Source organism: Corvus brachyrhynchos, unplaced genomic scaffold, assembly GCF_000691975.1.
Source record: "Corvus brachyrhynchos isolate BGI_N302 unplaced genomic scaffold, ASM69197v1 scaffold61, whole genome shotgun sequence".
Lineage (NCBI taxonomy): Eukaryota > Metazoa > Chordata > Aves > Passeriformes > Corvidae > Corvus > Corvus brachyrhynchos.
The window spans coordinates 7,538,493-7,562,470 of NW_008236478.1; the positions used below are offsets into that span (position 1 = coordinate 7,538,493).

Below are 23,978 nucleotides of genomic sequence, written 5' to 3' on the forward strand. Positions count from 1 at the left end.
GGCGCCCCTTTAGAGCCGCCGGGCGCCACCGCAGGGCCGGTCCCGGGGGGTGAGGAGACCGACACCGAGACGGAGACGGCGCTGGGCTCCCGTCGCTTCCTCTGCGGAGTCGTCGAAGGTGAGAGTTCTCGGAGAGGATCTCCCCTGGGAGAGAGGGGGTGCGGGAAAACGAGGGGTTCGGTATCCGCGGGAGGCCGGGGGGGGGCTGGTCCCAGCTGGCTTTGCTTCCCCGTTTCCTCTCCTCCCCCGCCCGGAGGAGCCCGCTCGGCGGGGAGGTGGCGTGCGGTTCTTGGCCGGGACTCCGCCAGGGTGGGGAGGAGCTGCGGCTCCCGGGCGGGGCTTCTGCCCCCGGGGCTTGTGCTGGAGCGGGGAGCGCCCTTTGATGGCAGCTGTGCGGCGGGGCGAGGGCAGGCCTGGCACCCCAGCGCGCCGATGATTCCTCGGAGGCTGAGGCAGTGCTGGGGCTCGCTTGCTCGTACGTGTCTAAAGGGGAAGTAGGAGAGAGCAGAGCTACCGCGCGATTATCCCGGCTGTACGTGGTCTTCCTGCGCACTGGAGGCTCACATTCGGTCCTGAGTAGGGACTAGGTAATTCCGTAAATATCTGCTCTGTAATTAATATTAAAAGTACCTTGTTCTCTAAAGTATTGTAGCTTATTATTTTAATTGTAGAACAGTCCTCTGTTTTTTAGCATAGTTGCTGCATTTAAAGATTTAGATTGTTGCTGAAGCTGCAGAATAAAGGGACTTTTTGCAATTCTCAGTAATGCATTTCTGACAGATCAGTTAAGGTAGGTGGTTGAAAGCCAGCAGGAAAAGTGATTTATTCGCAGCGTAGCAGTTGGTTTTAAATTGTTCATTTCCTGTGATCTCTTATTATTTCTTTACCTATAATGATTTTCTAGTAGGGAAACAAAATGATTAACAGATGGAATGGAGAGGGGAACAGACAGTTTATCAAAGTCAGTATCTGCCATTACTTGCAGACTGTTTTCTGTTCATATCTTAAATTAAAAGAGCATTTGGCTTTGTAAATATCACTGTGAGAGATGAATTAGGCCTACTTGATGATGCCTTTCTTTTTAGCACTTGGTAGGGTTTAAATACAGTCAATGTGGAGGAAAATGCCTTTTTCTTTTTTTGCTAATAGACTTAATTCTGTGACGGTAGATGCCAGATTGAAGGCTTTGGAGACAGGCAACAGTGAAGAAAAGCACAGATTGTAACAGCATCTTTTCTCATCTCCCTGCTGATACACCTGGAACATCACTTGTTTGTCCAGGTTTCTACGTGAACCACTGAGAATACCGTAATAATTTTTCTTGTTGTGTTAGTTACATTGTTGGTTGCCTCAGCATATATTTTGTTGCAGGTGTTCTTGAGTGTATGGTGCACAAAACAAAGCAATAAAATGGCCTCTGCCCCATGAAGCTGTCAGACACTGGTTAGGAGTTACCAATCTAACAGTAATATGTGTATGGGGGGGAAAAAGGAATAGGGGAGTGTTTAAAAAAAAAAGGCAAACAAAAAACCACCACCAACAGAAAAACAAACTTGTGGTGAATGAGGTAAATGGTAGTGAGTGAAAACATCTGTCTCATTAATGACTCAAGGGAATTACAGAGTTAAGAGAAAAACAGGAATTAACTTCAGAAGTGTAGATAAATACTTAAACATAGTGTAGTGGTTAATACAGACTAAGGTATAGTGAGATTAAAGCACTGAGATGGAGAATTTGGATCTTTGGTAGAAAAGGCAGAGGGCAATTGGCCAAATACTGGGTATGCGCTCTAAGAATGTGAAGAGCCTATGTCACTTACCAAATTCACTGTTTTGCAGAGTAATAAGGTCTAAGAGATTGCTGAATGCAAAGCTTGGGTGCACTGCCTCTAGGACGTCCTGGCTTTTAGTGATGGAGAGCATGGTAATGGGATGAGGTATTTTGGCATGATCTGTTGACTTTGTATTAATCTGACACAGAGTCCTGAGGGAGTAGTACAAAACCAGGTCAATTTTTTCATTTGGACAGAAAGATCCAAGAATTGTCATCAGCTGGTGACAGTAGTAACCTAAGAAATGTGTTGACAGATGAGAAAGTATCTCTTCAGATTAACCAGTTCTGTTCAGCCTTATTTAATTAATTTTTGGTAACTGATTTTCTTTCTTTTTATAATAGGCTGTGCCTTGCTTTAGGCTTGTAGGTCTGAAACAGCAGTATTGTAAGTAAAGCAAAAGTCTTGTGAACAAGTTATGAGGCATAGGGGATATTCATTAGGTCTCACAGGATTTCACTTCTCTTGTGGGTTCTTGAGCTTCCTCAGGGCAGCATCAGTCAGAGTCAGGAAACCTAAGCGAAAATAAGAAATTCCTTCTGGGTGAAGTAAACTGGGAGGTTTTCAGGCCTCTCTACTCTCTCTTCTTGTTCTGTGTTGCCCCTGGGCAGTTGTGAGAAGTAGTTGCTCAGTTTTGCCACATTGTGGTGCCAGGCAGTTTGAGATCACTGTTTGAGAGAATAATTCTTAAAACTTGAGCCTCTTGCTTTAAGCTTCTTAAAAGAGCATTGTACACTTAACATGTAACTGAAATACAATGTATAAAAAATGGCTTCAGTTTGGAGTTTAGAAAGGTGGAAGGGTGGTTTTAACCTCAATGGGACTGAATACTTACAGATTTATGAGGGTGAATAGCTTTGGAAATGAAGATACTGTTTAGCTTTTGAACTGGTGTTCTACGGGGACCTGTGAGCTTTGTGTATTAGTAGTATCATTCATCACTGAGTGGCCATGCTGTTTGAAAAGAAGAGCTTATTAAATTTCATGTTATTTTAGTCTCTGGTCTTTGCACGGACTGCAAGCTGAAGCTTTGTTTTGAAGTGCCCACTTGTGGTTGAACTGTTTGCACATAGGTCTAAGTGAGTTGGCTTGACTAAGAGTGCATTGAGAGTGCTTTTTAAAAGTATTATGTTTCTAGAATGGAAAGATTAGATTTAAAGCCAGAAGCAGTTGCAATTTCCATGGAATTGTATGACTTTCAATACAGTCTACTTTAAAATCACTTGTGTAGATGCTTTTATATATGATTATTCACAGACATAGTACTAGCTTGTAAAATGTGGAAATGGTAAAGTAGGATATCAGTTTGCAACTTAATTTTGAGAAAAAGCCTATTAAACAGAATAAAAGAAATAAAATCCTAAGCATTTTGTTGGCTCACTTGCACATGTTTTTAATTACATGTCATCTCCTCCAATATGTATTTATATATTCAGTGTATATAAATTCTAGCCTGTACCACCAGTTAAGCATTTCTGAGCTGGTAAATATTTTCAGGTGTCTTCAGTGTTCACCTTAAAATCAAATCTATTTTGTAGGTGTCTGGAGTGGTAGTTTAATTAGGTTATAACTGCTCAGTCTGCTGCTATAATAATGCTGACTTGACTTGTCAAGGGCATATGCTCAGCAACACAGTTTGTATTCTGAAAATTAATTGCTTCAGTGGCCAAAATTATAAGACCTTAGATCATAAGAAATAAAACAAGTTATAATTGCATTTTAAATTTAGATCAGTTTAGGCTGTTACTATTTTATGCTAACTATTTTTTTTGCTTTCTGCTTTGGGAAGCTTTTTGACAAATGTAGCAAAAGAGGAAGAAAATGGTGGGTCGTTAATACAAAGTTTCATGGAGCAGGCATAATCTAACTGGATAATTCTAATGTTGTTGCCCGTAGGATTTTATGGAAGACCTTGGGTGATGGAGCAGAGGAAAGAACTTTTTAGAAGGCAAGTCATGTTTCCTCTTACTGCAGCACATTCCATCGGAATGTAATCATAATCTTCCACTTAAGCCTGGAAAGAATTATTGTTCTAACCTAGAGCAACTTTCTGCCTAATATCTGTATTCTTGGGGATTTGTATTCACCTTTTCATCTTGCATAAACTGAATTTGTCCAATATAATTTGTGCTTCAAATTTTGTGATTTAATGGTATAACACAATGTTCAGTGAACAAAAAAATAAATTAGATTAAGTAGAAGAATTAAGATGAAGTAAAACATAGGATTCCTGCATTTGTAGGCTATTTAAAGGCTTTTTTCCTGTGTTTGTAGGCTTCAAAAGTGGGGACTGAATACGTACCTGTATGCTCCAAAGGACGACTACAAGCACAGGATGTTTTGGCGAGAAATGTACTCTGTGGAGGAAGCAGGTAATTGCTTTTATTTCTCCTCTGTGTTTTCTATAAGTAGCTTTTTGAATAAATTGGTTATTGCTATGTATGCTTGCGTGTGTTTAGTCACAGTAGCCTTTCCCAAAGGTGACTGGAGATGTCTTCTTAATACCCTGCAGGTGTGTTTATTGGAGCTTTGGAACAAGCGTGGATTTACTTCTTCTAACTATAACTGCAGATGATTTCTGAAACTGCTTTTAAGACTTTGTCTTACAAGATTTACTTTTTGTCAAGGGAAGGGTTGCTTGGACTTAATTCCTCTGGCTCTTGAACATCTGGGCCATATTTTGAAGTAGAAATTATTTGCTTCAGAAAAGGGAAAAAATATTGATGAGCAAATAGCATGTCCTTTTATGTGATTCATTAAGTCCTTGTCTCAATGAAAAGAGTACCTGTTACAAAAACAGCTCTTGACCAGTTAGTCAGAACATAAAAGATCTGTTCATGCTAGTGTGAGTTGGTTCATCCACCTCTGGCATTTATGGGGTTTATGATGGTTTATTAGACTGAGGGGATTATAGTTTTCCTTGGGTGAGGGGAAAAATTATACTCCCTTAAAATTAAATAATCCTTCTTGGAGTCCTCTTTGAATCACTGCAGAAAAAGAATCTAAAGGATACTGCAAGGTAATAGCCAATAACAGCAAAGATTGTTAAATATAATGAAAATAATTGTCTTTATTCATTCTATGAAAGAGTCAATTGCAAGTTTGTTTTTTAAAGCAACTACTTCTGCACAGTGATGTTAAACCCCACTTTTTCATGTGCCCAAGCTTTAATCCTATGAGTAGTATGTGAACCACTGTCACATGATATTACTGCAATAAATTGTCTGTTAGTATGTGTGGAAAAAATGAGTAATAATTCTAGAATTGTTGATTTACATACTGTGGAAATAGTCTATATCCATGTTTGTCTCGCAGCACTGAGATTAAGAGAATTTTAAAATTATTTGTAGAATTTTTAACATGGAAAATGAGAATACAAGGACAGTTGTTGTATTCCTGTTGGCATAATTGCTGAAGACTCTTCCAAATAATTTGGTGTTCTTTGCTGTGTTAGTTTCAAGAAATTCCAGCAAATGTTTTTTCTAATTACGATAGAAGAGGCATCTGCACTTTATAATATACTCTAAATGACACCTGAGAATTTTTTTTAACTGTTGGGTCCTTCTGAACTATTTTAATTTGATTTCCAGAGCAGCTAATGACTCTAATATCAGCTGCACGAGAACACGAAATAGAATTCATCTATGCAATCTCACCTGGACTTGACATCACTTTCTCCAATCCTAAAGAGGTATCCACACTGAAACGTAAGCTGGACCAGGTAAGGATGACACAAACTTAGTACAGTTGCAGTGCTGCTTAATTTGGAAGCTCCAATACCCTGCTCACTCTTGCAGCTTTTCACCAGCTTCTTGAACCTTTTCAGCACTGCTGTTAGGTTGGGTGTCTCTGAATGGTTCTGATGGATGTGTTCAGGTTGTGTTGCAGAAGTAGCCAACAATAACTTAGATTTAAAAAAAAAATCCTCATCTTGTACTGGATGCTGAAGGCTATTTTTGTCTTCAGAGTATTTCGGAATCTTGAAGCCAAGATGCACTGCTAAAGCAAGAACTCTTGCCCACAATAAATGCCTGTGCAGGCAGACCTGACATGCACATCATCTTTGTTCTCCTAACTGACTCCTCTCCTTTTCCCAAGAGCTGTTACAGAATTAGCTTTTTTCCCGGCTGTCCATCCTGTTAGATCAGCTTTGGATGGTTAAAACTGGAACAGATTGCAGGTCTTTAAAGGTCTAATCTTTGAGAGAAGCAGAGCTTCAGGCATTCATTGTGAATAGAAACCAAAGTCTGTTTTGCCTCCACTATACCCCCATTCCTATAGGTGTTCCCTTTAAGGTAGATTAGATTTTAAAATTCTACAGTTTGATTAAAAGAAACAATTTAACAAATGAAACATTTTGCTCTTGTCTCTTGTATTAGGTTTCTCAGTTTGGCTGCAGATCTTTTGCACTGCTGTTTGATGATATTGATCACAACATGTGCGCAGCAGACAAAGAAGTTTTCAGTTCTTTTGCTCATGCTCAAGTCTCAATCACAAATGAAATTTATCAGTATCTAGGAGAACCAGACACATTCCTTTTCTGTCCTACAGGTAAAATGAGCAGAATCGTTTGGTTCAGCCTTAAATGAGGGGGAGTGTTATCTCACTGTGTGAAAAGCTGGTTTTATATTTAATAACTGCCTTAAGGAGTATTCTGGGGTTGATTGAAGAAATTGACTTATAAAGAAAAGTTTGATTATTCAAATGTATGCAAAGATTTTTCCAAATCTATACATTTCTGAAAGGCTCAATGCCAAGCAAAGAAGGCAACTTGATAGAACAGTTCAAGAAGTTTGAACTGAGAATTAGGCTAAAGGAAGATTTATTTTTTTTTAACTTGAACTGAAGTCTTTGCTTCCTGAATTAGCAGGTTGTTAGTTTCTAAGATTTTTTTTTTTTTAAGTAGAAGTAGTCTCTGCTTACTGCTGTCCCTGGTTCCTTTTTAAAATAAAATTGCTGACTTCACTAGTCACTGACTTGCTTTATTTGTAAAAAAAAATATTTCTAGTTTATCCTCTTACACTGTAGTAGTTTGGTTCTGTTGCAGACCTTAACTTTAGAGATGTATGTTCCAATGTTAATATTTTTAGGTATTTCCACTTTATAATGAGTCTTGGGGTTTTCTCGTTCTCTTGGATACTGTTTGCTGTAACAGGGCCCTCTATTTATGGACTTGATGAATTTTTTCCATTTTGACACTTGAGCAATTTAAAATAATTCTCTACTTTTTGATTCTGATATTCATGCTAAGTGTCATTCGTAATGTCCTTTTTATTTATACTTCAGACTTTTGGGCCTTGATTAATTTTATAAATGTTCCTCATTTCAAAGGGTGGTATTCTCTCAATGTGTTTGTGGGACAGTTGGGTATGTTGTCACACATGTGCATCCTTCTGATAACAGTGACATTCTCTTTTCTTGTGCAGAGTACTGTGGAACTTTCTGTTATCCAAATGTTGCCCAGTCACCGTATTTACGGACTGTAGGAGAAAAGCTGCTCCCTGGAATTGAAGTGTTATGGACAGGTAAAAAACTGTTTGGTTTGATGGCTTATTTCTTTTAATTTGTTGGTGTTAAGTATTTTCTCATAAGTTTTTATTAAAATAAACTGTCCAACTACTTGGGGATTGAATCTTCAAGTATATGCAAAGCCCTCTGATTATCCTGTTTCCTGCTTAGGTCCGAAAGTTGTATCCAAAGACATTCCGGTAGAATCCATTGAAGAAGTTTCTAAGATCATCCGGAGAGCACCAGTTATCTGGGATAACATTCATGCTAATGATTATGATCAAAAGAGGCTTTTTCTTGGGCCTTACAAGGGTCGGTCAACTGAGCTCATCCCTCGACTAAAGGGCGTTCTGACCAATCCAAACTGTGAATTTGAAGCCAATTATGTTGCCATTCACACGCTTGCGACCTGGTACAAGTCTAACATGAATGGAGTGAGAAAAGATGTGGTGATGAGTAAGTATGCAGAGCTGTTTGCTGGATCTATGCTTAACCATATAAATCATACCAATTCTTGGTGTTTTTAATGATTTTAACTCTTCCTCACCAATTTTTTCTTCTTATGATCACCTAGCCTTTTCTGTCCCATAAGTAAAAGGCAGTTGCCTGAAAGATAATGATCTTGCTTTACTGGCTTCCTGGGGCGTACCTGGAGCACGTGGTATCAAAGAGTTGCTTAGTCTTGAGAGATTTCTGTGGTTATGTAATTAACACTTTTGGAAAACAAATTTAATGCCCAAATTTGACGTGTGTCCATGGATATGATTTCATTGGAATAGAAGCAGTTCAGATCAGAAGACACCCTGAATGCCAGGGTGTCTGGTTTCTGTGTTGATACGGATGGTGACCATAATTTTCTTTCTTTTCTAGTAATTTGTCCTTTTTTAAGTAAGCCTGTGAGTGACTGAATGCCTTGTCTGACATTACTTTTATTTTTGCTATTTTAAATCAAACTTGCGTGATAGCTTCTAAAAATTTGTCTCTGTAGCTGATACTGAAGACAGCACGGTTTCGATCCAGATTAAATTGGAAAATGAGGGGAGTGATGAAGATATTGAAACGGATGTTCTCTACAGCCCACAAATGGCCCTGAAGCTGGCCTTAACAGAATGGTTGCAGGAATTTGGAGTACCTCAGCAATACAGCAGTGAGTATGATTTGGTATCATTCTGGGGTTGGTAGAAAAATGGGGTTAGATGTTCAGTATTTGTGTTTAGATTAAGGATATTTTACAGATCCTGGCAATTCATACACTTCAGCTGGAAATATTTTCTACCTTAGTAATTGGGGAACCTTAAAAAAGTAAGAATGCTTGATGTTCTGCAGTGTGCTTGTAATGCTCTGACTGATCAACAGAAGAAATCTTGATGTATTATCCTTTGGCACTTCTGGTACAAGACAGGAAAGGGTCTGGATCTTGCTAGTCCCAGTTGTTACTACACTTCAGAGGAATCTGAGAAGGAAAGAGTTGTTTTTATTTTTCCGAGTTGATGTTAGATTGTCGTAAACACTAGTTCTGGTCCTGAAGACTCCGTGTTCTTCCAGTTGTTTTAAGATAGTTTTACTTTCTTGAGTTTCTGTCTACGTAAACCAGCTGAGTTCCTTCCAGCATTGTACACCTTTTCTGTACTAGTGGGAGCTTGGGATCTGAGGTAAAATCTGTTTTTCTCTAATGTGGGTTTCAGATGATCAGAGCATCTTTCTGTGGTAACTGGTGATGGAATAGAAGAGCTGGTTCTCCTGACTGCTCTGGTGCATTTATGCTTTTGAACTGCTGTAGAGTTTTGTATCTTTCTAAAACTCAGCTGCAGCAGAAATGCTGGGTGAAGAGCAGTAATTAAGGTGTCAGTCTGCCTCCATTTTCACAGTATAGTTGAAGTTGGAAGGGAGCTCTTGAGTCTAACGACCTTGCTCAGGGAGGGTGAATTAGAGCAGGTTGTCCAAGACTGTATCCAGTAAGGTTTTGAATGTCTCAATTTCCCCCAGGTTAAAGACATTTTTGAAATTGAGATATTTTAGCATCAGTCCTTTTCTTATGAAGTGTCCTTTATACTCAAATACAACTTTACCAAGTCAGTTGATGCAGAGGGAAAAATAGTGGCTTTGAGAGCTTTTTATTCTGATGACATAGTTAAAAATGCTGCTGGCAGCACACAAATGTTAACTAATTTTCCTAACTTTTTCTTCATCCTATCTTTGCTTACCAATTATGTGAAAAGGAAACTTGCAAAACTCAAAGTCAGTAGTTAGAATTACATTGACAGAAGTGAACAGGCAAAATACCAAAAGGAAGCTGTGCTGATGGGATGCTGTGGTAACAAAATCATCCATCGTTTGCAGGAGTTGCTGATTTGAATGTTAGTTGGCAGATATTGAAAACTAAACTTGTTTCTTCTTATTCTCAGGTAGGCAGGTGGCCCACAGTGGTGCTAAAACCCCTGTAGGGGATGTAGGGCCACTGGTGGCACCATCCTCTTTAAATGCAGCGACAGTGGTTACCACGGTGTACCAGGAACCCATCATGAGCCAGGGCGCGGCGCTGAGCAGTGACTCACCAGCCTTGGCCAAGGAGGAGGAGAAGAAGCAATCTGATGAGGAACCAATGGACATGGTGGTGGAAAAACAAGATGATGCAGACAAGAATGCAAACCAGATACTGACAGATATTGCTGAAGCCAAGATGGCAGAGGAGCTGAAGCCAATGGATACGGATAAGGAGAGTATAGTTGAGTCAAAGTCTCCAGAGATGTCTATGCAGGAAGACTCTGGCAGTGACATTGCACCTATGCAGACTGATGAACAAATTAACAAAGAACATTTTGTGCCTGGGCCTAATGAAAAGCCTCTTTACACAGTAGAACCAGTGACTTTGGAGGACTTACAGCTTCTTGCTGACTTGTTTTACCTTCCTTATGAACACGGGCCCAAAGGTGCACAGATGCTGAGGGAATTCCAGTGGCTCAGAGCAAATAGCAGTGTTGTCAGCGTTAATTGCAAAGGAAAGGATGCTGAAAAAGTGAGTGCAAATATTGTTTCTCTTCTTTTAAGTCAAAATCCCAAGCAATTTTATCTGTTGTCTGTAATAAAGACTGGTGTTCTACTTTGTAGGTCCTGAAGGCTAGTGTATAATGAACCACAGGTCACAGTAATTTTCATTACTCCAGTGGAATCTACTGTTTTAAGCCCTGTAGTGCCACGTAGCTATGAAGGCAGTCCAGTGTCTGCATTTGACCAGTGTTCACTGTACTGGCCTCACTTCTAACAGCCATAGAGAATATTTGTAAGTCATGTGTGGTGTGGTAGTCCATCTTGGTAAAATGAAGTAATGAATTGTAGGGTCTTCCTCCGTATTTAGAGTACCTCTCTTCCCTAGGAGCCTGTGTTTGATCTTGTGGATCTTTTTCATAGATAGAAGAATGGCGTAACCGAGCGGCCAAGTTTGAAGAGATGTGCAGCTTGGTGATGGGCATGTTCACTCGCCTCTCCAACTGTGCCAACAGGACAATCCTTTATGACATGTACTCCTACGTCTGGGATATCAAGAGTATTATGTCAATGGTGAAATCTTTTGTGCAGTGGTTAGGTAGGTGCATTGGGAGCCCTTATAATCCCAGATAGCATATTTTTTTATGTGTATTTTTAATTAGCCCACGGGGAAAACTGAAGTATTGGGCAAATGCGGTTTCCTGGACAGGGGGTCTGGTTTGACCCTGTTTTAAAGGTTTTCCTGTCTTGCTATTTGAAGCAATGCTTGCAGTGAGTTTGCTTTGCTATTAAAAGTGAAGTCTGCTGGATGCTTAAGATTGGAGACCTTGATTTTCTTCTTGGGCTAATGAAACTTGAATCTCATCTGACACGTAAGTGTTGACTTTAACTTACTCTTGACTGAATGCACACTGGACTATGCCATGTAACTCCTTGGATGCCCCGCTGTATGATTGGAAATGACACTACGAAATGTGATCACATCAGCCATCTGCTGTTTGCTCTGTCTTGATAACATTATTGCTGTCTTCAACAGACCTTTCAATGGGCCTGGCCATGAGGAAGGTGATCCTCCCAGCCCATGCGCATGCGAGCTTTAGCATAAGGCTATTCTGGTGCAAAATAATTTCCTTTAAACGCTTTCCAAATTGCTGATTTTTAAAATTTTTTTTTTGTAATTTTATTTTTTGGTAATGGGTGGAAATTGTGGAGCTCTCTGGACAGATTTAGTCTGAGACTTAAAATGATCTTGAAACAGCTTTTTTTTTTTTTTTTTTTTTTTTTAACGTGTGGCACTTTCATCTTTGTTTTGTTTTGTTGGTTTTTTGTTTTTTTTCCTGAAAGATTTTTGGGAGATCCTAAGTTGGCAGATAGCACCAGCATGGCCTGGGTAATTCTAGTGACCTCATTTCACTTTCAGGTTTCAATCCAACTGTAAGGAATATGCTGTGGAGTTGCTTGACATACACAGCAGACAGCAAAGCTGATGGTCTCAAGTCACACTTTTTGTAGCTGTCACAAACCTCACAGTGGCTAACCATTACACAAACTTGGTCTAATCCTAGTATTTGGATTGCCTAAACATGTTTTTTTTTGTTTTTTTTTTTTTTTTTTCTTTTTTTTTTTTTTTTTTTTAACGTGTGGCACTTTCATCTTTGTTTTGTTTTGTTGGTTTTTTGTTTTTTTTCCTGAAAGATTTTTGGGAGATCCTAAGTTGGCAGATAGCACCAGCATGGCCTGGGTAATTCTAGTGACCTCATTTCACTTTCAGGTTTCAATCCAACTGTAAGGAATATGCTGTGGAGTTGCTTGACATACACAGCAGACAGCAAAGCTGATGGTCTCAAGTCACACTTTTTGTAGCTGTCACAAACCTCACAGTGGCTAACCATTACACAAACTTGGTCTAATCCTAGTATTTGGATTGCCTTTAAATTATATTCCTAAACACTGCCAGATTTAAGCAGGGACAGAGAAGACCGTTAAATCATCAAGTTGGTCTGTGTCCAACAAATTCCTGTGTTTTGTACTTACTAAACATCTGATGCCTAAACATATAGTTGATAAAGAAGAGAGCTTTTAAGACTGCCTTTTGCAAAGTACATAGAAGAAAACTACTGGGGGAGGAAAACTCAGCAGCATTGCAGTATTTTAACATTTCTCTAACAACCTCATGCTGTTTCAAAAGCCTTAGTTGGTGCATTTTTAAGTGTAACACAACTCCTCCAACTTTACTATGCTTGCTAGAATAGTGTGTTTAGCTAGACAGAATGCTCTCTTCTTGATAGCTTAATCTGCTTAAAACTCTAGGCCAAAGCTCTATCAAGGGAACAGTGATTCTTGTAATCTCTGTAAACATTGAGGGCCCAATGCAGGCTGCATTTCAGAATTATCAGACTACGTACTAAATTCAGCTGAAATTGTTTTCAATTATCAGTGTCCCTGTAAAGTTGGGTTCAAGTCTCTAAATGCATCAAATATTTGGAATAGTTCACAGTAGAAGCCAACCCAGTACACACGAACTCTGTTAACTTTGGCACTGTTCTGTTCCAGTACTCACACTGGTATTAGATAGTTGAAAAATTCAGGGTTTTTCACATGTACAGTTTAATACTCTTATGCTAACAGTGCTTCTGTGAGAGGGACCATTTTTGTCTTCAACTTGTGTTTTATCACTAGTGTAAATACAGAGTAAAGGTCTTTGATAAAATACCTAATTATGTAAAGTCAAGTACACTACAAATCCAAACAAGTTAGTTTTCACAGTGGTGTGCTCAATGGTCCACTGGATGTTCACTTTCTTCACCTCTCCTCCCAAGTCCAGCTAGCATTCAGTCCCTTAAATTAGTGTGGCTGTACAGTACTATGGATTACTAATGACTTCTATTGTCTTCTTCCCCATTGTGTACAGATGGGAGAATCCTCAGCACAAGTTTCTACTGCTATTGGATGGACAGCGCCAGATGTTCACAGCGCGTCGTCATTAATTAATTAAAATGGAAAGGTTTTGTCTGTGAGGCAGCTCAGATAGATTAGATGTACAGCAGGCATGAACTGAAGTCACATTTGCGCAGCGACTAAGGCATTAACTATGTTTTTCATTTATACAGCTCTTCATTCACACAGCTCTTTACTGTAATAATTGGAAGTGCTAGTTAAGTTGTAGTCTCAAAGGACAGACAGATACTGTCTTCCAAGTTATTGACTAAATCTCTTTGTGAAGGATATCTTCTTATGTGAGAACTCTAAAATGTGGGAGTAAACCAAATTTGAATTCTGGTGTTTGGATTGTTTCTGAAATTTATCATACTGAGGGTAGTTTGTATTTAACCTGTATTCCTAAACTCTCATAAATGTCAAACTTGGCACACTTTGGGACTCTCTGACTAGCACAACATACTTGTCTGTACTGATCTGAGACTGTTACTTGAACAGGAGGTAGATTGCTGTCCACAAAAGGAAAAGAGTATTTGCGCTGCTCCTCTTGTCAGAAAACTAGGCGGGTAATTGAGGTCTCCACTCCAGATACCACTTGGCTTTTTTCTCTCTCCAGAGCTGTCATATGTGTTGCTTGGTGAAGGCTGCAGTGCCTTACTGGCAGAACTGTGTTAAAAGTCAAACAGACAATGGAAGTTACTTTTTTAAAGTAAGTGCAAACTAAAGCTGAGAACTGCAATGGGCCTGCTGCTTCTGCCTGAGCAGCAGGGTCCCTGGTGCATCCAGTATACTTGTGGAAGAAAAAATCAAGATACAAAAAGCAAAGCTAGTAGTGGCCACCAAGGTGTATTACTTAAATTGTGAGTTAATTCCAGTTAACACTACTTAGCTTTTTAATGTGCTAGCAGTGTCGTGAAGGCGTGGCCTGGATTATGTAAATCTCTGTAGTCTCTTGTAAGAATGCTGTTTCATACAGATGTCCTGGCTGCCTGATCTGTTCCAGACTGTTTGCATATATTGCCAGTCCTAGTTTTCTGACAAGATCAGAAACAATCAGTACTAAAATGTGACTTCAGAAAGGTCCATTTTTTTTTCAGGGGCTGTGATAATGGCATTTGTTTGATCTGAAATTTATGGTAGTAGCTATTAAGCCACGTAGTTTCCAAGATGTCGTATTTTCATAGATTAAATGAGTTTTTCTGACACAAATATGAGAAAAAAAAATGTACAAAGTATGTGGGAAGTTTACATAGTTGTGCATGGCACCATTCTTGTGCCTTCTGGTCTAGAATGAAGTGTGTAGCTGAATTGCCTCACCTGTCTGTTACAGGTAATCAAAAATTTGAAATACCACAATTAGTGTGCAAGCACAAAATCTTTATAAATTTTACATTATTACAGCCCCTCCCCCTCCCCAAGCCCTGGATTCTAGCTCAGTTAGAGAGCTTTTTCCACAAGTGTATGTTAGCTTTTTGGACATGTAAGACACCCAGGAAATCCCCCTTCTCGTAACATTCTCCGCTTGGATCTGATCTCAACAGGGTGTCGTAGTCAATCTTCAGCACAGTTCTTAAGTGGAGACCAAGAACCCTGGGCCTTTAGAGGTGGTCTAGCAGGAGAGTTCCAGGTATCAATATGACTTCACAACTGAATGACATTTTCTTTGTTTTATGAGAAACCTTTTGTTGCACATCAGAGGTCTGGAAGGATTGGTCTGCCGAAGGCTTTCTGGTCCAAAGCCCATTAGCCTTACAGCTTGGTTTAAAATAATTTTCCTCCCCTTTCTACAGTAATTTCTCAAGGAGATGCTGCCTGTCCCACGCGCATGCGAAGCGCAGCGGCTTTAGTTGTACATTTCACATTGTTTCTTTGCAGGTCGCACAGCATTTTTACCTGCGCCCGCAATTGCACAATGCGCGCATGCTTGTCTGCCGATGGGAATTCCATGAGCAAAAGGGATCGTCATCCAAATTTTGGTTCCTCTCGAAATAATGCTGTAATGTGCTTTATTGCGAGGAATTCAATTGGCAAATATTCCTAAATCGCTGTTTGTACCATGTGCAGATTTGTTCATGGATTTTTCAGGCGCTATACTTTTCCCCCCTCACAGGTGCTCTGCGCGCAGCAAATTGAATCAGCGCATTGCTTTTGGGATAAAGCGTCTCCTCTGGCCAGTTAACCCTCTTCAGACCAAACCTTTCCTCCTGACATTCTGTGTTCTTAGTGTAGATATGATTGGTAAAAAGTATTTTAAAGCAGTTAAGATTAACAGACTCTTAATGTGCTGTTTCAATTGCATATTTTAGAACACCAATTGGATATTTTCTATTCAAATAAGGTCTTTGCATTTATAAAGCATACCAACCCCACCTTCTTCGGGGGTAGCAAGTAGCAAATGTTAATTTGGGAGTCTGCAGTGCACACCCAAGAGTGATGGGTTTTGTTGTTCATATAGTTATATTAAGTATTTTGTTTTCACAGCGTTTGCTGCCTATTGATGGGGCAAATGACCTCTTTTTTCAACCACCTCCATTAACACCCACTTCCAAAGTGTACACCATACGACCCTACTTCCCTAAAGATGAGGTAACTGCTTTTGACACTTGTCACTTTTATTGTTAGTGATGCACTTCCTGTTGTGGCAACAGTGGTTACTGCCGAATCCCTTCTTCCCCAAACGAAGCAGGTGTCCTGATAGCTTGCACAAGGCACAAATGCCAGCTCACAGGGAAACTGAGGTTTAGTGATTTGCTTCTGGTTCAGCAACATGCTGTGCAACAGTACGTGTACACCCACAGCTTGATTCCCAGCCTCCCACCCCCTCACGCTTTTAAATCTGTGTGTGCCTTCTCTATTTATGAAAGGCAAGTTAAATTTGTTCACAGCTGTTAGAAGAATTCTTGCAGCAGGGAGACATGCAGTGGGTTAACCTTAGAGGGTGGATGTGTATGCCTCTTTCACTCAGTAGTTATTGTGGTACCTGCTGGTATCTGCAGAGTTGTATAGGCAGAACATTGATACTGCGTCTCAAATTAGAGCTGAAAAATATGATCATGGTTCAGCCATTCATATCATTTTAGTTACACTTGGAAGCTTCTTGGTCTGATTTTGAAAGAATTGTTGTCAAATCTGCTTTGGAGTGTTTTATACTTCAAAACCAGGAAGATTTTGTTAGTCATTATTGATTAGTGCTTTTTATCTTTCTGTTTTCTGAACAGATCTGTACTGTAGTTTCTTTCCTATTAGCTTGGCATGGAGAATACTTGAAACTGAAGTATCAGCCAATAGTTAGTTAACTCTTTATGGATACAGTTTAAACAATCTAGGGATTAATGCAGCTTGAAATTTGGTGTTGGTAGGTACATTGAGATGAAACAGGAGTTTCTAGGTTGAGTTTGCAGTAGTTCAAATGAGTCCTAACTTCAAAGCCAGACAGACACATAGGACTGGCACATGAAGACCTCTCTTTCCTGCCACTTTTAGGCCAGCTCTGTCCTGTGCTGTTCTCAGGAGCAGCCAAGCAGCCTTTTCCAAACCTTCCTGCAGGACTTGACCTAAGCTGACTTGTTCTTTTGTGGAAAATGGAATTGATATTTCTATACCACCTTAGCAATTGGAGATGCAGCTAACCATGCAGTCATAAACAATGTTTGTTCTGAGAAGTTCTCCTTTTAATGAAAGGAGGACAGAGTAGTGTCAAATGCAAAGCATTTTTGTTAAAAAAAGAAATAAAGTTTCTTATTTAAGATGTGACTGATAAAAGTTTGCTCTTTTAAAGAGATTCAGGTGAAAGCCTTTTAACATACAGGATCTGTCTGTCCCTGGCAGAGGTTGAGTTGCTGTACTTGAACATCAGAGGTTTTGTGAAGGGACTTTGTAGCAATGGTGTTGGTCTTCACTGAGTGTTGAGTACCTAACTCTCCGAATTAATCTTGTGCTGTTCCAAGAGCAGGAGGTTGACCGCCAAGCCTTTCCTTTCCTTCCCAGCCATTCAACTTAACTGCAATGTTTTTGAAGGCAACTTTGAGTTACTTTCAGGGAAGAGGTGGAGGGAAGCCCGTTCTTTTGCATAGATGGATACTTTTGACCTCAGGTGGCTTAGTGCCTGTCAGTATTAGGTTACAGTGTAGCTGCTAATGACACATTCTATTTTGAATGTGACTGATAAGTTTAAATCATCTATTTTCTCTTCCTAGGCATCTGTATATAAGATCTGCAGAGAAATGTATGCTGATGGAGCTGATCAACCCTTCCATAGTTTACCAGATTTAATTGGAGACAAGTATGTATTAGGAACAACTGTCCTGCAGAGGTGGTTCTGAAGGTTGAAGTCCTGACATTGTATTTAATTTAAATTTTTAGAAGTGTGTGGGAAGAACACAAAGAACATTTGAAATGGATAGATAAAATAATTTACCCTCAGGAAATTGGGGTTTTGGTTTCTTAAAGAGACTGTTGACAGTTGTGTCTCACTTCATGTGCTGGTCACCTGTTATATGCTGTTAGAAAATAAATTTAGCTGAAATCTCTGTATTATGAAACCTGTGCGTCATAGTATCTTATTTCAGATTTTGTGAAAGTATATCATGAGAGTATCCATCGTCTGTGGTTACCCTCTGATATTCTTTCTGACCTACTGTAGTTCTTAAGATAAAATAAAATAAAATAAAAGAGGGGGTTTTTGAGGCACAGTCTCCCAGCCAAGTGCTGCAAGTTTTTTCTGAAGTACATGTACAAACTTTTTAAAAGGATAAACAATGATAGATGAAGTTTAAAAAAAAAAAGGGGGGGGGCATTGAATCTGAGCTGTAAAATGAGCTACTTTGAGTGGGGTTTTTTTGTCTCAGGTGTTTAATTTAGATAGGATTTTATAGGGAGTCTGCTGAGTGACAGGAAGGCAGATAAGAAAGGGTGTGTAACTAGTATCAAATAATACCCAAAGGAAATGATGAACGAACAAGGAAATAACGGCAGCAGAGCAACTAAGGGCAAAAGCTGAAGAGTAGTGTGTATGGAATTAAACTGTGGAATCCTGAGGTACATATGTTGCTTATAGCTGAGTTTTGATAGCTGATCAGTCAATTAGAGCTTTGTCTGAACTAATTCCATGACTGGAGGACTCACTTCTTTGGTTGACCTGGGAGTCTCCTCCATGGTAACCTGAAGGGCATACTTGGTCAAACTGGCCTTCTTTTGACTGAATTTGCACTTTTTTTGTTTTTTGCAGGTTAGTTGGAGGTCTGCTCACCCTCAGCCTGGATTACTGCTTTGTCTTAGAAGATGAGGATGGCATATGTGGCTATGCTTTGGGAACGGTTGATGTGACTCCCTTCATTAAGAAATGCAAAATGTCTTGGATCCCTTTCATGCAAGAAAAATATACTAAACCAAATAGTGACAAGGAGCTGTCTGAGGCAGAGGTTGGTATAACCTGTGAGATCAGAACTATGTATGCTGAAATCTTTCTAAAGAGGGTCTTTGTTTTTCTCTTGCATTTTGAGCTCACATGAAGTTCAGTTTTTGCACCTTTCTGATGACTTTGAGTAGGTCAAAAGCATCTGATGTATCAGAAGGAGGCAGTAAAATTATTCATTGCCAGTCAGATACAGCTGTGTGCTGTAATACACCCATGAGGTGTACTTTAGTAGTAATCAATGCAGTAAATGTAAAGCACCTTCATCTAGAGAGAATTACATTTTGGAAATAAAGTATTGTTCTGTTCTACTACAAAATGCAGTATTAGTTTCCTCATGCTGCAGGTAGAGCGCTGAAAGTCACATCAGTTTAAGTATGGAAAACAAATTCAAGAGCACTTGGTTTTGGTGTGAAAATCTATGAGCTGTTTGTGGAGTGTGACAGCTGTAAATGGTGCAGAGCAACCTAAAACTGTCCATTAAAAAGGCAAAGAAATAAAAATAGAGTATGTGCACAAACTCTTGGTTATGTGTTGGCTTTTGTTTTCTTTCCCTTGAAGTATGGGTCACTGAGAAGGAGCTTTGCATGCCTCCTTTGATGGCCTGAGAAGCTTTTCTGGCTAATCTTTTTGTCTAGAGTACAGACAGCAATTCAGCAGGTGAGGAACCTAAGTGGCCGTCAGAGAGACGTGTAGCTGAAAAGCCTGCTGGTTTGGAGGTACACTCCATGAGCAAAGCAGTGTCCCTTGAAAAAGATGAATGAAAATGAAAAGCTGGATAATTATTAAATACCTCTTTCCCATATTCTTTTCAGAAAATAATGCTAAGCTTCCATGAAGAACAAGAAGTATTGCCAGAATCGTTCCTTGCTAACTTCCCATCTTTGATAAAGATTGATATCCACAAAAAAGTGACAGATCCAAGTGTGGCCAAAAGTATGATGGCCTGCCTGCTTTCTTCTCTAAAGGCTAATGGTAAGTTTCTTGCACTTAGAATTCCTTGTTTCCTTACTACATGTCATTTCTAGGGTGCAAGGCAAACTTGGGAAGATTTGGGTAAATAATTACAAAAGCTTTTGAATAGCTAACTTCTGCTGCTGCCTTGAAACAGGTTGCTTTTCACTTTAGCCATAATCCTGCAAATTAGAAGATAGGCAGAACTGAGGGAGCCATTTGGCACTGAGAGCAGACATCTTTACATCTTGAACACTGCACAAAAGTCTGTATTTTCCCTGCTGGCATTGGTAATGATGCCTTTTTTTATGTTTGGCTGCGTGCACTGATGGGTAATTACCAAAACTTCAGCATGGGAAGCGCTTGGCTGCCTGCCCTGACTGCGCACCCCACACCCAGAGTTCCTTTGTGCCACTCAGTGCCCTCTTGTAATGCTGTTTTTGGAGCCAGCATCAGATATTTGTGTGTGCAGTGAAAGGTGTGCAGAGGGTTTGTTCAGACTGATGAGACACCTGCAGTGTGCAGTCCCGTTAGGGGACGGTCAGCTATGCTGCCGTAAATCTGGGCTCTTGGGCACTATGCTCCACGTGGAATTGGATCACTGATTTACCTGTTAAAATAGGTGGAAACTCTAGTAATATTTTATGTCTGTGCTTTTTACAGTAGCTCTTCTCCTACAGTATTTTGTTTCTTTTCTTCCTTCTTCAGGCTCCCGTGGGGCTTTTTGTGAAGTGAGACCAGATGATAAAAGAATCTTGGAATTTTACAGCAAGCTGGGTTGTTTTGAAATTGCTAAAATGGAAGGATTTCCAAAGGATGTTGTTATCCTTGGAAGAAGCCTGTGAAGTGCTTGACAGTGAACTGTTCCAGTACTGTAGACCCTTAACAGCTGGGCAGGTAGTGGTGGGGATCTTCATATGGTCTAACTGCACAAAGCCAGCAATAAGCCAGCTTGATATAAGGGGCTATGCGAAAATCACCCATCACACATTCAGACTGTAATTTGTTGGAAGGGGATAATGCTGCTGAAAACATTGTTACAACAAAGAGAAACCTTGTCCTCTCCTGGTCCTGTGTGAAGTGCCAAGGAATCTTGCATGGGCTATAGCTTCTCAGAGGAATTCCTCTCAGTCGGTGCTGTGGTTGATGACAGTTCTCTGTGTTCAAGTGTCAACAGAAAATTGGCCTCTGGCAGAATGCCTATAAAGTTGCAGGTTTTTTTTTCTCTGTCATAGGGCAGGATGTGCAACTGGAAGTTGCAGAAATAGGAGGGATTGCTTGTGTCAATCAGCATTTTTAAGGATAAGTAGTTACAGTTCTATTTTTTATTACCTTTACGCTTGTTGATAAAGCAATGACCCATTGTCACGTCTAATGACCATTGGTTCAAGCTTTGTGTTTTGTTAGGGACGAATGTGCAGTGGTCTGTGGCAGAAGTCACTTAATGACAAACTTGTAAACTCAGTGTATATAAACTTAGCTGTATGCTGACTAACTTTTTGTTTACTAGTTTTTGTAACTTTTTCTTTTGAAAAGTGAAATGGTATAGGTCCAAGATGGCACTTTTGAATAATCTAAAACCACAATTGAGAACAAGTCTGTCCTCAGCACTGACCTTTCTTATTGTGCCTCATATCCAGGGCTAGGAACTGACCATCTTGGGAAAGGGGAGCAGATCCCAACTGACCCTTCCTTCAGATAGCAGTTTGTCACTGCTTGAGGGTATCATTCTCCTGGGACTGAAACAGCAATTCACAGGATGCTTTGCTGAACCCGTTAATTTTGGTAATGTTCGCATGGGATTATGGATGAAAGATGGTGAGAGGGAGAGAGAGCTGGCCCACAGCTGGGATTTGTCCTTGGAAGAGTCACCATGTTTCAAAGCCTGTTCGTACTAGTTTGATTAAATCAGGGTCTTCAAGTCCTGCACATTTGTATCAAATAACTTTTCTATAAGAAATGCCACAATAAGCACATTTTTACACATTATTTAAATGGTTATCTAGTTTTAAATGTTCCAAGAGTTTACTGTTTTTACCCAGGATGGACATGCTTGGTGATGGGATGGATCTGGCATCGTATGGGACCTGGTAGTCAGGTAGTTGGACCATTTATGAAAATGGTATTTCACAGTAGTCCCAGTGTCCCAGACAGGTGATTGGACAATGGTAATGCACTTTGCAGTACTTCCACCTGCTGCCATCACCTGTCTATATCGTATGTTTAAGTTTTCCTGGTGTTTTTTCAGTGGTGCACAAAGGAAGCTTGGTTACTCTTACAAGCCTCCAGCTGCATAGAAGTTAATTTGCAACCTGTAATGAATGGCATTAAGACTGCAGTAATGCTCTCTGCAACCTGTGAGGAGATGCTGTGTTTGGCCTTCTAGTGCAGTCATGTGCAAGATGGTTGTTTTTTTTTTTTTTCTTTTGCAGAATGTGAATGATTTTTAATGTGGTAGGGAAGTATTTAAGTTGAAACAAGTTCATTTCATTTTTAGAGAGAGGTATGGGGTTGTGCTGTGGGATTTCATAAAGTCCGAGCTGAATGCCACTAGTTTTTATACAGCTTTGAGTGCATGTTGAGTAGCTGATACCTTGATTTACCAGGTGGGAGAGTTTTGTTTCTTCATGGATACCAGACTCGACTTATTTTATCTGGATGCATAACATTACAGCATAGGATGCTTGTGGCCTTATTTCTTGGCTTTTAAGGAGTTGCCACATTTTCTCTTCCTATGAATTTGTTACTATTATAGAAGTTAATTGTCTAAGCCTATGGAATGTCAGGCCAATACCATCATTCTAGGACTGTAAAGTGATATGTTGACATATCTTTCATGGTTATGAATTTTCATTAAGGTTGGAATGCCACTTTCATTAATCTGTTTTAGATCAACAGTATCTGTAGCAGAAAAAGACCTGTAAAACTGTATTTGAAGACCATGCGAGAAATAGAATAAAAATTGAGAATTGAATGTAATTAAATGTGTATTTTGTGTATGAGCTGGTCCAGAACCGGAAGTGATTCGGCAACATATGTTACACCACACTGTAAGTGTTGGATGCCCTCGACATCAGCTGTCAGAGACTTTTGTCTGGTTTTGGTGTTGGCAGTTGTACATCCACAAAATTTAACTTAGGAAGATAAATACTGAGATACCTAAAGCAAGTAGCTTCCTGCTTAAAATGACAGCTAAGCAAAGGGGGGGGCCAGGGGTATGAAAAGCAGCTTTTTCCTAAGGTCACTTCACAAGAGTTTGTCCACGTGCTGTACAAGTGCACAGGTGTGGTTCAGAAGCTGTGCAGAGTAGAGAACAGGATAACACACAAACTAAGCAAGGAAGTTAGCATTTTCTTCTGGCCCAGTAAATGTTCTCTGTTAAAACAAGTAATGCGTTGCACATAGGTGACTGTGTTTTCTTGAAGCCTATTTCACGAGGTTATGACAGACTTGCCTCTCTGCAACACATCTTGGCCTGGGAAACGATACTGGACTCTGATGTTGCACCAGACTCTTTTCCTTTAAGGGAGCATAATGCAGCAATGGATGCTCCTGCCTCCATTGCTCCAGGGTGGTGGCTGCAGACAGGTCAGGTAGGGTCAGGTGGCTGTGTGGAACAGCTGCTGAGAAGCACATGGCTGTGCTTGTGTAACTATTGCTGCACGAGCACTGGCCGCTTTCTGGGACTGGTTCAGCTTTTCAAACCTCTTCAGTCAGGTTTTTCTTGAACCTATCCCAGCTTGAGCAAAGCAAGTGGCTGGCTGGCAGCAGTCTCTGCGGTGGGAGCAGAGCCAGGTTCGTCCCCAGAATCCAGCGTGAGCTCGTTGTTAGCGGGATTTGTTTTAATTTGTCTGCTCCTCTGCAGCATCAAGGAGACTGCTTCCCTTTCTGCTTTGAAAGGCCGGTCCAGGCTCTCTCCTCCCTGCCTTAGATTTTGAAGTAGGATATTGCCTGCTGTGCTCAAACGCTCCTGTGCCGCAGTCCCCAGTGTCAGGTCACGCTGCTCTTGCCCGTGCTTAAAGGGCTAGAGATGAGCAGGTCCCTCCCGTTGTGGCCCTCCCTCTGTCCTTGTCACCCTCCTGTCCCCCCCCTCTTTATGCCCTCAGCCTCCTGGCTCTGTAGGTGCCCTGTATCTCCTCCCCAGTGCTGGGACGGCTGCTGCCGTGGGCCGGGATGGTGCCCAGGAGAAGGGCGATAGGTGAGCAGCAGCCCGTAGTAAGGGCCGTTTTTCCGGTGTGGCGTTTCCACAGCCGGCGCTGGGGTCACTAAATGCTGAAGGCCCAGGATGGGCAGGAAATGCCCGAGTTAAAGGCTGCGGGGCGCTGCCGCAGGACCCTTTGGTTCGGTCCC

The 23,978-nt window shown here is 40.5% G+C and overlaps 2 protein-coding genes across 2 annotated transcripts in view; both read left to right on the forward strand.

Moving 5' to 3' along the window:
* Positions 1-22,607, forward strand: MGEA5 (meningioma expressed antigen 5 (hyaluronidase); the record flags this gene model as incomplete). The annotated part of the gene is made up of 16 exons (XM_008643838.2): positions 1-118; positions 3,728-3,779; positions 4,106-4,203; positions 5,422-5,552; positions 6,211-6,382; positions 7,258-7,356; positions 7,511-7,795; positions 8,328-8,486; positions 9,745-10,355; positions 10,748-10,922; positions 14,803-14,888; positions 15,743-15,847; positions 17,458-17,543; positions 18,489-18,681; positions 19,490-19,649; positions 20,337-22,607. Coding segments are annotated over 16 exons (2,667 nt in total), but the record flags the coding sequence as incomplete, so codon positions are not given.
* Positions 22,608-23,786: 1,179 nt separating this feature from the next.
* NPM3 (nucleophosmin/nucleoplasmin 3) overlaps positions 23,787-23,978 on the forward strand; it is a 4,463-nt gene continuing 4,271 nt past the window's right edge. The window contains exon 1 of the mRNA XM_008643948.2: positions 23,787-23,826. Within this exon, the coding sequence (XP_008642170.1) occupies positions 23,802-23,826 (25 nt within the window). The 5' untranslated portion in view covers positions 23,787-23,801. The remainder of the gene's footprint in view (positions 23,827-23,978) is intronic.